The 13,900-nt window shown below is 38.0% G+C and overlaps 1 protein-coding gene across 9 annotated transcripts in view; it reads left to right on the forward strand.

Annotated features, from left to right (window-relative positions):
* The window catches only part of LOC129766673 (collagen alpha chain CG42342), a 520,858-nt gene extending 507,481 nt beyond the window's left edge, over positions 1–13,377 (forward strand). For 7 of the 9 annotated variants that reach the window (XM_055767263.1, XM_055767276.1, XM_055767284.1 and 4 more), the window contains 3 exons: positions 2,517–2,597; positions 3,159–3,359; positions 12,400–13,377. In XM_055767263.1, the coding sequence (XP_055623238.1) occupies positions 2,517–2,597; positions 3,159–3,359; positions 12,400–12,561 (444 nt within the window). In that variant the 3' untranslated portion in view covers positions 12,562–13,377. The other 2 variants (XM_055767295.1, XM_055767302.1) reach the window with 2 other exon arrangements.
* Positions 13,378–13,900: the final 523 nt, after the last annotated feature.

A 13,900-nucleotide genomic window follows, 5' to 3' on the forward strand; every position in this document is an offset into this window, starting at 1 on the left:
TGACTTGAATTAAACTACAGCATAATTATTCGTCAACAATGCGGTCGTGTCTTGAACACAACCTCCTATAATTTTTTCTTTGTCTTTGTTCACGGAGATTTAACATCTTCATTCGAATCGTTCATTCTGAGAGTCGCGTAGAATTTTGTACTTCTGATACGATTTGCGATTAAATGCTCCTCTAATTTACTCCAAACTTCGAAGAATCTTCTAGAAAAAACGGCTTAACGTATCAATATGAAACGTTTACAGATGTTTAGGGAATACACTAGGCTAAAAATTTGCCTGCAACCATTAGAACTTACTGCGATTTTTGCAGAATTACAGTAAATTTTGTAAAGCACTATAAAAATTCTCTTTTGGCATTTTTTTTTAAATCGATGCAAAAAATTTCAATAATTTTTTTTTTCGTCAAAGTAAAAAAATATCCTTGTGCAAAATTTATTGAAGTTTTCAAAACTGCGTTTTGGTTTGCGGTGCGATGGTTGTTTATTGAACTATTCATTATCAAAGACGAAGGGGTAATTTTTCATTCAAACTGAAATATCTCTGTGTGGGAAGGTCCTACAGGAACGATCTAAGAACCAAATGAAAGCTGGTTGATAAGATTAATTGGATTTGCTATTGAGTTGATTAGTAAAAAATTGTGTTGGTCCAGAATATTCTTGAAAAAACAAAGAAAAATCGATTGTTCATTTCCTCTCGAAATTGTTGCCCACTACACTTACACACACCAAGATAAAAATATGTACGTAAAATATTCTAATACCTGAAAGTTGTAGCTTCAAAATGATGCACATCGCATCGCATCGAAATGCGTTGATTTTTCACGAAGTTACAGCATGTCAAAAATCTCTTAAAATTTCCGACTTTACACTCTGTTCCGCTAAATTTTTTGTCGAGTGTACATAGAAGACATAGTCCTGACCCTAACTTCACTTTTTTCTATAAACTTCCTTGCATTCCCACCAAAGCTTTATCCATAATATAAAATCATCATCAGACACAATTTTCGTTCAAGATTTGTCTCCACTGAAAATGTGTTACTTTTTTACATAGAACACATATTCGATTTGATGTAGCGCTAGTTTTCTTTTGAAATTTTTGTTTTAAAAGCGTTTTGTTTCTACCCGAATATCCATTACCATTTTTGCTTTACAGAAATGGAATACGGAGCTCAATGTTGTCAATGTCGAATTGTCGATCGAGTATACAGATGTGGAATTTGTGAGGAAATTACACTATCGGTATCCTTTGGGCGTATTTTGTGGACACCCAAACTGAAAATGTGTGTAAAAGGGAATCCTCGCTTCTTTCATTCAACCGAATACATTCAATGATAGGTGGAACCGAATCCGACCAGACTTCATTTTTAGTTTGAACACACACGCTATTATGTCATGACAATGCATTGCGCTTTGCTCTGGTATTAGCAAAGACTGTGTCGACTTTGCTTATGACAGCGCATCGCAAGGTAATGTATTCTTCCTTCCGCCGCTTTTGTTGAATGTGACCACAAGGATCTTTGAACACATAAATCCGTCGCACCGCACCGAAGCGAATGAACAGCTTCGTGAAGGAAGAACGCAGGAGGAACGAGAAGTAGATGCAGCTAGTGAACGATTGAGATAGCAGCGCAATCACGACTCGCAGAGGCATTAGGATTGCCAGTATTGTGTTGTAAAGGTGGCAGAGTCAAATGGCCACCGATGACCGAAACTTTTTTTGTTCTTTGTGTAACTATCACTCATCAGAATCAAGACATTTCTTGGCGAGTGCCAAATGATTACATTAAAATAACTTCATTCGGTGTAAATATTGATGGAGAAAGTGGTATGATCGTTTAACAATTCTTCTGCTCACATATGCCGGAGCTCCACAATTGCTTACAACGAGGAGCGTAATCAACCACAATACATTGCATTGAACTAACATGTGATTCATTTCATTCTTCACTCAAAAGGCATATAAAAGGTGTTGAATTCAAATGAGCTTGAGCTTGGATAGATTGAACACAGTACAACAGTTTCAGAAGTAATCACTATTCATTTGTACTCAAAAGTGTCAGTAAAAATTGTTCAAATTGATGTAATAATGATTCACTCTACACCGAGATACTTACGTTAGTGCTGTGAAAAATGTCAACGATTATAATTTGTAAGTGTAGAAATAATAATTTCATGATGCATGAAATATATGGCAAGACCATGCACCTTGCACATTCGATCGAACGGAAGTTCAGTTCTCTTATGAAAAGATGCCTTATCGCCGCGATGGAATGTTCTTTCATAAACCTATAACTTATCACTAATCACAACACTAATCCATAACCTCCTATTAACAGCGAAGCACGATGAATCCAACTAACTCCCGCTAACTCAAACCCGACTACGGACGAACGGACAACATGAACGAAAGCCCGAACAAACTAATTTCACAGCGCACTACCGATCCGAAATGTGATCAAAAATTATAAAAATTATAAATATTTCATTTACATCTCGATCCTCATGCAGGGACCCCCCGGACTGGACGGGATGAAGGGCGCTCAGGGCGAAACCGGCATCAAAGGAGAAAGAGGTGATCCCGGACTGCCTGTAAATATCCTCTCTTGTCTAAGCACGATTTGCGAGAAACCAGAGCTCTGAGTGTTGTCACAACATTTCTATCATCATCTCGACCTTAGGAATGGCGTTGAATGATTTGTTTCTCCATCATCATCCACTGTCCCCACTTTCTCCCACATCCACAAACGAACTGAACGAACGACGATATTCGATCGACCCCCCGTTGCAGCATTTATCGAACAGATCAGAGAGGCAGAATCCGGTTCATAGTCAACGGCGAAAGGATCGTCGAGGGGCGTGCAGAAGTTACTTACACTGTATATAAAAAGCCTGTTTTATCAACACGCATCTATTGTATTATTTAAAACCTTGTAGTCTCTTTTGTAAATACAGATTGCAACCTTGCGAAACCAACCCCCAAATCATGTACAAACAATACAGCATCATCTCAATCCGTGTGCCCGTGTTTAATTTCCCGGCAGCATGAAAGTGTCCATTCGAAAACCAACTCCTTCCCCTCCCACACATCTACGTAAAAGAGCAAGCTGCTTTTCTAGCACTCTCTCCCTCCCTCGTTCTGCTCATCCTCAGGGAACGGACGGAATCCCCGGCCAGGAAGGACCCCGCGGTGAGAAAGGAAGCAAAGGTGACCCGGGTCCGATTGGGAAACGCGGCCGCAAGGGTGATCGTGGTGACAAGGGCGATCAGGGAGTGCCCGGACTGGATGCTCCCTGTCCGCTGGGAATGGATGGATTACCCCTGCCCGGATGTGGCTGGCGAGCACCGAAGGTGGTAAGCGTAATGCTCATTTTGGGTTTTTTTTTCATTTTTGGTGTAGGACTACGTCTTTCATTTCCATACTGGTGTGTAAGTTTAAAGTCTCGAAAACGAGAGCGTTACACCGGATCAATAAGATTTTGAGCGTTTGTACCTCCTAAGCAACTGAACGAAATGGTATGATAAACACTTTATTCGAAAGATAAAATGTCTACGCGTTGTATGTTTGTTCTTTTTGACATGGAACTACGTCTAACCGGAATATATGGGGGGTAAAATGCAAACCTAATCACAGAACATGCAGGAAAAAAATGAAAGATTTCGAATCGGACATTTCCCAATAGATCGGAAAGATGTTTGCATCAATTGATAGCAAATATTTTTAGGCATCTATCACAATGCATAAAATGTAATTTTTCATTAGAAAAACAATTGAACAATCGTGAAATGGTAAGCGCTATCTAAACGCCTTCCCTGCCACGATCTGATCGGTCCGATTTACGGTTTCCCCAACACAGCCATCAAAATCAATGTGCCTTACATTGCATGGCGTTTATTCAAATTCTTTACTTACAAAGCAAATATGTTGAGTTCAATTGAAGTCGAAAATAGTTTCATTCAAACAATAATTTAATCAATACAAATGTTTACTAAGTCAACGATATTAGTTCAAAAAATAATACTGCGAGCAAACACATTTTTTGTAATTTATGTTTGAAAAAAAAGTGACAAGCAATGTATTATTTATTATGTATAGGGCAGACATATAGACAGCGAAGAAATAAATTTTGCACCAATTTTGCGTGATTGCTTCTTTTGCTGAATATTTTGCCTTCGCTACATACAAATTGCTCGACGACGAATCTTGCTTTGCTAGCCGTGTTTTGCATCACCCGCGTATAAATCATGGCTGAGATGAAGTTTCAAGCAGGTAGGGGAATACGGGGTAAGACCGCTCTCCTAAGAAAACTAAATTTTAGTTAAATGTCCGTCAGAATCCGAGCTTCATCGTCGATGATTTATTGCCTTTGATTTGTTGGTGGTTCTAGGAATTCCAAAACTGACTGATGCTGTCCTGATGGACATGCCGTTATCCACTGCCGCTTTAGCCATATTCAGTTTATCCAACGTCCATTGCATTTATTGATATGAAAATCATTCAATATCACAATGTGTGGCGCCTTTAACCCGGCGAAAATGGTTCGTATTCCCCCCAGAGCACCTTTTGCATTATTTTGCACTTAACACGCATTTTATATTATATTTCACATACCTTTTCACGCAGGCAGAACCGGAACAGTCTACTGAAGGAGTGGGATACTGGCTACTAATGGAATATACAGTTTTTGCTGGAGAAATCCTTATTTTGGTTACTTTGAAAATTAGATAGTTTGCAACCACAATGGATGAAAATTTTGTTTTGTTTACAATTTTTATATTTCGTGCGCTCAAGTGTTGCAAGGTGTTTCGAGATGACAAAAATATGCAATTAATGCTTCTTGCATAGCATATTTACCAAAATACTGAAGATCGCCGGGCGGTCTTACCCCGTCTTCCCCTACCCATATTCAGCCATTCCATGCCAAACCGATATAGTGGTTCTCAGATTTTCGAGAAAAGTGGTAGATTAGTTCTTTATCGCATACAATTAGACCCGTTTTTTTTTGTTAGGGTGACCATTTCCGTTTTAGAGTGGTCCGAAAAATTTCAATTTTTTTTCACTTTTTTTTCCTAAAATGACTTTTTTCAAAAACTCATAATTTAAATTATACTTTCTAACTACAACTATAGATAATTTTAATTTTCAAAACTCACAATAGTTCACGATCCTTTCTTTTATCTTTATATTTTTTTGTTGTTTATGTTTACTTTTGACCACCACATTCTCCTCCTTTATTGTCTGTCATCTTCTTCCTTCAACTTTCCTGTCACCTAGATAGTCTACTCTTTAGCAGGCCGAAATGGTTTCTACCAGTCATCAGGGTGCCCATCAATACTGGGATTCGCAGCGACAACTAGACCGATTTAGATGATTGATATCGGGTTTTTCAATAAGAGCGCTACAAAAGATTGTTTTTTAAATAAAACAAAAAACAGTTTTGGATACTTAGAGGCGAATGAACTGCAAAGTTTAATGGCTCTCAAAAACAAAGAATGGAACGGAACGGTTTTGGATATTAATGAAATTCTTTATTCATGTGAAAGTACATTTGATGCCATTATGTATGGAACTCGATTTCTTTTACATGGCCACCACGGGTACGCTTGCAGAAGTCCAGATGCTGAACCCAATTTTAGACGGTTTTCAAGCATAAATCGGCCGATACTGCTACAATTTCACGTTCGATATTCGTACGAAGTTCATCAATCGTCGCTGGCTTGTTGGCATAGACCATAGACTTAACGTAGCCCCACTGGAAATCGACTAACCGCGTCAAATCACACGACCGAGGCGGCCAATTGATTGGGCCATTTCGTGAGATAACACGCTCGCCAAACTTGGTTTTCAATAAATCGATTGTTAAATTCGCTGTGTGGCTTGTGGCGCCGTTCTGCTGGAACCACATTTTGTCCAAGTACATATAATCCGATTCGGGCCAAAAATATTCGGTTATCATTGAGCGGTAGTAATTCCCATTCACAGTAACGTGTCGGGCTTTATCATCACGGAAGAAGTACGGCCCAATGACGACGCCGAACCATAAACCGCACCAAACCGTATTTTTTCGGGATGCAATGGTGACTCATGGAGTACGTGTGGATTGCTGCCTGACCAATAGCGCATATTTTGCTTATTGGCGGAGCATTCAGCCAGAAATCCGGAAAATCCGGATCGTTTTCAAGTTATTATTCAGCCCAATTCACGAACATTTGGCGTTTCTGGTGGTCAAGCGGGTTCAGTTCTTGCGTCAATTTGATCTTGTAAGGATGTAGCCGAAGATCTTTTCGCAAAATTCGCCACAACGACGTCGCTGAGATGCTCAACGCCTGAGAACGACATGCGAGAGACTGTTTTGGGTCTTCCTCGATTGATTCTATTCTCAACACTACGAGCACTTCTTTGTCTCACTGGCACGAGAACATTTTGTACTGTGCCTGTGGATTCTAATTTTTCCACTAGACGCTCAATTGTTGATCTAGCAGGACGATTATGATGACCATAAATTGGACGTAGCGCTCTTAAAGTCCGAATTTCGGAGGTAAATTTTTATAATCTCGACTTGTTGCTGGATCGTACATCTTCCCATTGTGGAATGGCGAACCTTACTGAAGAGAAATATCAAGAGAGCGGGAAAAAAAGGCGTCGTTTGCTGTCCCTATCGATCTACTTCTGTAGCGTAAATGAAATACCCTTTACAGGTCGGACTCGATTATATGTGATTCGATTATATACAATTTTGGACTCAATTATATACAGTTTGAAAAAATTTTTTTTTTTATATTTCAAATATGACTTATTTCAAGAAGAAATGTAACCTTTCAACGTTAAGATATAATTTAAGAGGCTAATTCATGTACAGTGGAGTGAAAGTCGTGATTTTTGAAGATTTTCACCAGAAATTGTTTATATCGATATTGCAGCCAAATTACGAAAAATTGTTGGTTGGGTGTCAAAGAACAAATTGTAGAGCGGTTAGAAAGCGTAAATTTATTTGATAGGAACAATCTAGTTTAATAAAAAAAAAATTAGGATGACATTAATAATAACACATTCAAAATTACTAACTTTTAAGTTTTCCTCTTCCAAAATGTCATTAAAATCCTTTGATTCAGATGTTTCACTACTATATCCTGTACTAAATTTTCTCATCTTTCGAATGAAAGCAACATAATCGTCTTCCGTAGCATACTTCGCAATGTAGAGCCAGTTTAAGGCAACAGAGCCCGAAACAAAAAAGAAGTTCTATAACACTGTCATTGTTGAAATTCGAACATATGCGTAGAAGGATTTCTTTCATTAAATATGATCGTCTGTCACCTCCTGACAGAATCTGGATAAATTTATTTTTTTCATGTGAGAAAGGTATTTTCTGACTTCAAGGGGATGGATCAAAAATCAAATTATTCTTTAATATTAAAAAAAAAGAAAGATACATGCAAAAAAACGAATGAAAAGTAAATTTTTTTTTGACTCGATTATATACAGTGAAAAGAAATCAGAAACTGTATATAATCGATTCCGCGCTGTATATGGTATTTCCCTTGTCGACGCGTGTGTGAACGGTTCGCTCGACAACGTTCAAGTGTTGGTTCCTATGTTTTATACAACGAGTACAACATTTTGAAATTTTTTGTTTTGAAGTTTCCTTCTTTCACTCCATCATTACTTAAACTTATCACTTGGCTAAACTTGTTTATAATTTGAAAATCTGTTGAGGCTGTTCTCTCATAAACGGATTGTTATGTGGATTGTTAATGTTTGCTGATCGCTAATGGTGGCATTGCTGAGGGTGTGTAATGGGGTGTTTTATGGAATTCACTGATATAGCAATCCTGGAGTTGGTACTGTTGAAGGGACGTTTGTTAGGCTGATCGGTGTAGGAATCGCCATTTGGCTGCCTTCCCGGAGAGAATAGAGTGAGAAGTGATTCGAGATCTAAAAAATAAAAATCCATCCAAGAAAATGAAAATTTCAAAATTGGAAAATCAAAAATTCAAAAATTTTGGAAATCGAAAAATAAAAAAAAAACTATATAAATAAAAATGTAAGGCAAAATCTGTTGATAAGCGGAAAACCCGAAAAAGGGATGATCCGATTTTAGCCTCCTGTATTTTGTAGTATTCGTATCTTCCCGTAGATCGATATAGTGGAGAGAAAAATCGGAAAATTTTAGGAAAATCCTAAAGGAAGGTCGAAAAATTGAATTCCCACATGTTCGAAAATTACATCATAATAAGCGTTGTTAGTCCATTCGATGTTTACGCTATCGAAATTGATCTTTGTTCGTAAGTGGAAATGGATTTTCTGGCGAAATAACGCATTTCCATATCTTATACAGTCAACTCTCCCTAACTCGATGTTCTGTATCTCGATATTTTCCCTAACTCGATGGATTTCATGGCACCTTCGATTTTACAAGCATTCTTCTCCCCATAACACGATACCTCCCTAACTCGATGCCTCTCTTACTCGATGTGTTTTGATTCATTTTTCCATGGATTTTCACCTCCCTAACTCGATTGATTTTCGCGTACATGTTTTTGTGCGTTATTACCTCAGATTTCAATTGCCCTTGAAAGTGAAGACGGAGTGTTCGTGTCATCAAACAATTTCTTTTCAAGTATGGAAAACCACGAGAAACCTTTCAAGCGAACAATCAAAACGCCAACCATTGCGCAAGGTTTGGGCATCATCGAGCAGGTCGAAAAATATGGACGGAAGGGGTCTGAAGCTGCAAATAATTTCAGTATTGCACAAAGTGCGGTATCAACACTACTCAAACTAAAGTAAAAATGGAATCGGAATGGAAAATTGTATCTAGACCAAAAGCATAAAAGGTTGGTCAGAATCGAGAAGCTGGAGCGGTCAATGAATTTTTGTCTTGTCAAGCTAGACAAAATAATTTACCCCTCTTCTATTCTTCGGGATATGGCTTGAGAATTTGTCCAGAAACTGGGAAATCCTAAAGTTAAAGCACAACCAACATGGACGGGAGTGATATTCCGCTGGCATAATTAATGTGTCGTGAGCGATGTCGATGGTACAATACCGCTTGATTGCTCAATGTCTTTTAATAATTAGTGCAAAAAGGACCAAAACGTGATTTGCTGTGATCTGATGCCAGATACCGATATACTGGAAAGTGTTGAAAAACCTGAGAAAAACGCTGAAGATAGTAGTTCTATTGAGATGTTAATTCGAACGTTTAATCAAACCTGAAGAATATGTCCGGAATATTGAAATCAACTGAAAATGTTCCTGTGAAACTATTCGAACATTTCTTTGTGATTGAACAGTTCCTGCGTGATCGTTACAATTCAGTTTGAGTAACATACTTAATCAATATTTTCTTTGTTAACCTAGTGCCTCGTGCAAGTCGGACTCGATTATATACAAACTCGATTATATATGATTCGATTATGTAAAATTTAGGACTCGATTGTATACAGTTTGAAAAAAAAAGTTTTTTTTATAATTCAAATATGAATAATTTCAAGAAAAAAAAATAAAATTAATAATTACAAATAAAAAAAAACTTAAATTTTCCACTTCAAAAATGTTTAATCCACTAATTTAGATGTTCCACTACTATATCCTGTACTAAATTTTCTCATCTTTCAAATGAAAGCAACAAAATTTTTTCAAATGAAAGCAACAAATATTTGAAATGGAAAAGGTGATTTTCTTTTATAATTTTTACTTTCTGAGTGTTTATTCAACCCAATGCGAATTTTAATTGGACTAACAACACCTAATACTATATTTAAAGCATATGAGAAATCACTTTTTCCAATATTTTTTCCACTTTTCCAATTTTTCTCGTCGTATAAACTTTCTTTGGATGAAAATGAACACAACAACACAGACAGCTTAAACGTAACGACCCATTTCCGAGCGGGAACATACCTTGGTTTTCATTTATGAAAATTGAAACGAATCGTTTCATACATTTTTCACTAAATTTTTCACAACACACGAACGGTCATAGACATGAAATTTCAGAAGGCAACCAACATTGAAATTCCAAATCTAAAATTTTAAATTAAGTGCCTACAAATTGCTTACAATCAATCCGTTTTCACCGTGAAGTTACGTTCGTGATCAGGCCCTTTATTTGCTAGAATTAATCGTATCACTCACCTTACTTGCAGCAATATATGCCCCCGACTTGCATATATTTGCAATGTCGATTTCCCCCATGTAGCTTGGTTTTGATGTCTCTGTTAGGGAATACCTATCGGTAGGAATAAAAGTTCCCCTTATTTTCATGTATTTGCAATGCCGATTTCCCCCAGGCAGCTTGGTTTTGATGTCTCTGTTAGGGAACACATTTCGGTGGGAACAAAAGCTCCCCCTACTTTTATGTATTTGCAATGCCAATTTCCCCCAGGCAGCTTGGTTTTGAAGTCTCTGTTAGGGAACCGCCGCATGTGTTGTCAATTTCGACCAATCAGAAGTGGGTATTTCCGTTAGGATAGGGGTTGAGATTTTTCAATTGTTCGATAGTTAGTTTCATGACATATATTATTTTCTTCAATATAAAAAATTGTTATGGAGTGCCGAAATCGATTGACGCAAAAATCTCATCAATCCATCATGAAATGACTGAGTAATAAGCGTTTGAAATTGGACAATTTTCACGATGTACTCGATTTTCGATTTTCAATTTGTACCCCAATATGTTCCCAAAAGACGTAATCCTACGTCAAAAAAATTAGGAAAAAATGTTCTGTATCTCGATACCTCCCTAACTCGATGGTCCCTTTGGATATCGAGTTAGGGAGAGTTGACTGTATCTATAAATAAAAATGGGAGGCCAAATGTGTTGGTAAGCGCAAAACCCAAGGAAGGAATGGTTCAATTTGAGTCATCTATATTTCGTTGTATTCGTCTCTTCCCGTAGATCAATATAGCGGAAAGAAAAATCGGAAAATTGAGTTCCCATATGTTCTACAATTAGCTAAGCGTTGTTAGTCCATTTGATGTTGGCACTAATGAAATTGATTTTTGTTCAAAGGTGAAAAGGATTTTCAGACGGAACAACGCATTCCTATATCTTCTATCTATATAAACAAAAATGGAAGGCCAAATGTGTTGGTGTGCCCTAAACCCGAGGAAGGAATGGTCCGATTTGAGCTGTCTTTATTTTGTAATATTCTCTGTATCAAACATGTATTCCATGCAACGGAGAAACATGTTATTTCCAAATGCTTGAAGAATCTTGAACGAGAATTGTGTCTGAAAATAATTTTATATTAATATTACGAATTTTTGTAGAAGTACTAGACAATTTATAGTAAAAGAAAATTGTAAAGGGTCAAAGGGTAATCAATTAATGAAGAGTTCAGTGATTGGACTCACTAACGTTCACTTAGTAAGAAAACGTGGATGTTTGAAAGTATTCAAATCAAAAAATCTATTTTGGGCGGAACGAAGTTCGTCGGGTCATCTAGTATGATTGTAAAATTTAAAAACCGAAAAAAATCTAACCACTAACCACCAAATCTGAAAATCTGAATTCTGAGATCTAAAAATTCAAAAAGTTCGGAATTTAATATCATAAGTCTCAAATAACTCACGACGAGATGTATTACGACTATATCGCTTTCACTTTAGATGTGTTTTTCCGGTTACCTTCTCAGGTTCCGATGGATACCTCCGAATCACATCACTTACCGCAGTGAATCCCCATTCTTAATTCCTCCCACTAACAACTATCCCTCCCATGTTAATCGCTAGGAAATCACGCTCTAGAGGCGACCCTTCTGGCCTTCGGGCGGCTCATACTAACATTCTTTCCCTTCCCCTGGTGACTGTAAGAACGTGGCCGGCTTCGTTATCGACTATTAAAAGCTCGAATCACCGAAACATGCACAATGAGAATGGTTTGCTACTTCCATGTGTCATTCAGTGTGCTCTTTATGCAATTTCGCTGATTCAAGTCAATCACGGAGAGCAACTACGAATTGTACAGTCTACCCAAGCTGAAGCTGATGCTCAAGCTCGAAAAACGGAATATATGTGCATGAGAACCGAATGAAAACAAAAATTTTTTGATTCAATTAGTAACAGTGGAAACAAACCCGAGACTGTATATAATCGAGTCCGCCCCGTAACACGTGGACATTTTATCTTTCGAATAATATGGTAATCATGTCACTTCGTTCAGTCGACAAAGAGGTAATGAGGCTCAAAACCTTGTGCCTCCAACGTAACGCTCTCCTTTTCGAATTCCCCGAAATGGTAATTCACCCATTAATTGAGAATTTATTCAGATTCAACTTCAAACAAATGATCACTGAACCAACGATAGTCCTACGTGAACCTTGCGGTATTACCACAGATATAACCCACATTCTATTTTTTTCTACATTGTTCTATTATTTCACTCAGTACCAAGAGCCAGTGCTGCCATCGCCACCCCACAAGGACTATCTGCCCGATGTGACCGGAACGGAAAACGAAAGCGAGTACGCGGAAGAGGAAGACGACGGCGCCGGCGGAGAGGGCGAGGACTACGAGGATGAGTATGCGGAAAACGAAAACGGAAACTGAAAGTAAGCACAGACCGCAAGAGGACAGCTGCTGGTCTGATGTCCACTCCACTGGTTGCTTACAGTTTGCTCTGAATAAGAGAGAAGAAAAAAACTGACCGTAAATTTTCACTTTCGACACACAAACCGAATCGTTGCACAAATGAGCACTGGGAAAAAGCACTTTCAACAAATGTTTCCTTCCGAGAAGAAATTTGGGATCGTTTCGCAAGTAAACTGAAATTAGACTTCAAAACGCGCACTGCCACTTCAAATTGAAAATAGGTATTAATCATGGCTATCTAGATTTGTAGGAATAATAAATTATGACATAAAGGAACACCCCGAGCAAAAAAAAATAAAGCGAGCAACTAAAGCAACGAAAGTGCGAACGTAGGATCGAGCGGTTTCTCGAAAAAACACAATCACAAAAGTGTGACCAGCCAACCAACAAAAAAAGGCGATTCTTATTTATTTCATGGACATACACAGGGCTTTTTCGCGTAATGTTTTTTTTAGTTCTCTTATTTTTTTCGGAAATCGAGCGAATGGAATGAGTTTGCGCAATTTCCGCCTCCGGAGCCAATTATAACTGCGAACGGCGGCGGCGACGGCGGAAATGCAGCGTCAATTGTATGAATGAAACGAATTTTTGTATGTGGCCGAGATTTTGTGTACAACCCCAAAATGCGATAAATGTGAGTGACGATTGTAAACACAAAAATACATCTGCGCTGCATAAATCAGTGAAGCCAGAGCGCGGAGAGAGTAATTTAGTTCCTACGGTAGAAAATAATGAAATACGAGAGTATGAGCGTTATTTTTATGTTCTGTTTAAGCTAGCTTGTAAATTATTCATTCTGGCCAGCAGTATTCCCATCAGCACTTTGATTCATTTACACATTAGTCAATAAAACATTCGTTAAATGAACGATAACCCTCAAAAATGTGCAATTTATTCGTCACCGAACGCATTTCGAAGCGTGGTATTCCATTAGCAAAAGTTGTTTGAATTGTTTTCGTTGTGAAATATTAACGATTCAAATGGGCTGTTTACGACCGTTACAGAGAGATTTATTGTCCAACACTGTGGTGGAAGATTGTGCGGAGATGACACAGCATACTTTAAACTACTCAAGTTCCATCCCAAGTACTCCGCAAACCAATGATGGGGACGCTTGCTGTTCGGTAAATAAACAATCCAGTGAACCGCATTAACAGTACCGAATCATCCGCACTTGAGCTCGGGCCACAGACCAGTCTTTCGGCCTTTCAACGGGTGGACAATCGAACCCAATATCAAGCCAAACGAGTGCCTATTGATTTATCGAGTTCGGGTCGAATTAAGTGTCATTGAAAAT

This window comes from Toxorhynchites rutilus, chromosome 1, assembly GCF_029784135.1.
Source record: "Toxorhynchites rutilus septentrionalis strain SRP chromosome 1, ASM2978413v1, whole genome shotgun sequence".
NCBI lineage: Eukaryota > Metazoa > Arthropoda > Insecta > Diptera > Culicidae > Toxorhynchites > Toxorhynchites rutilus.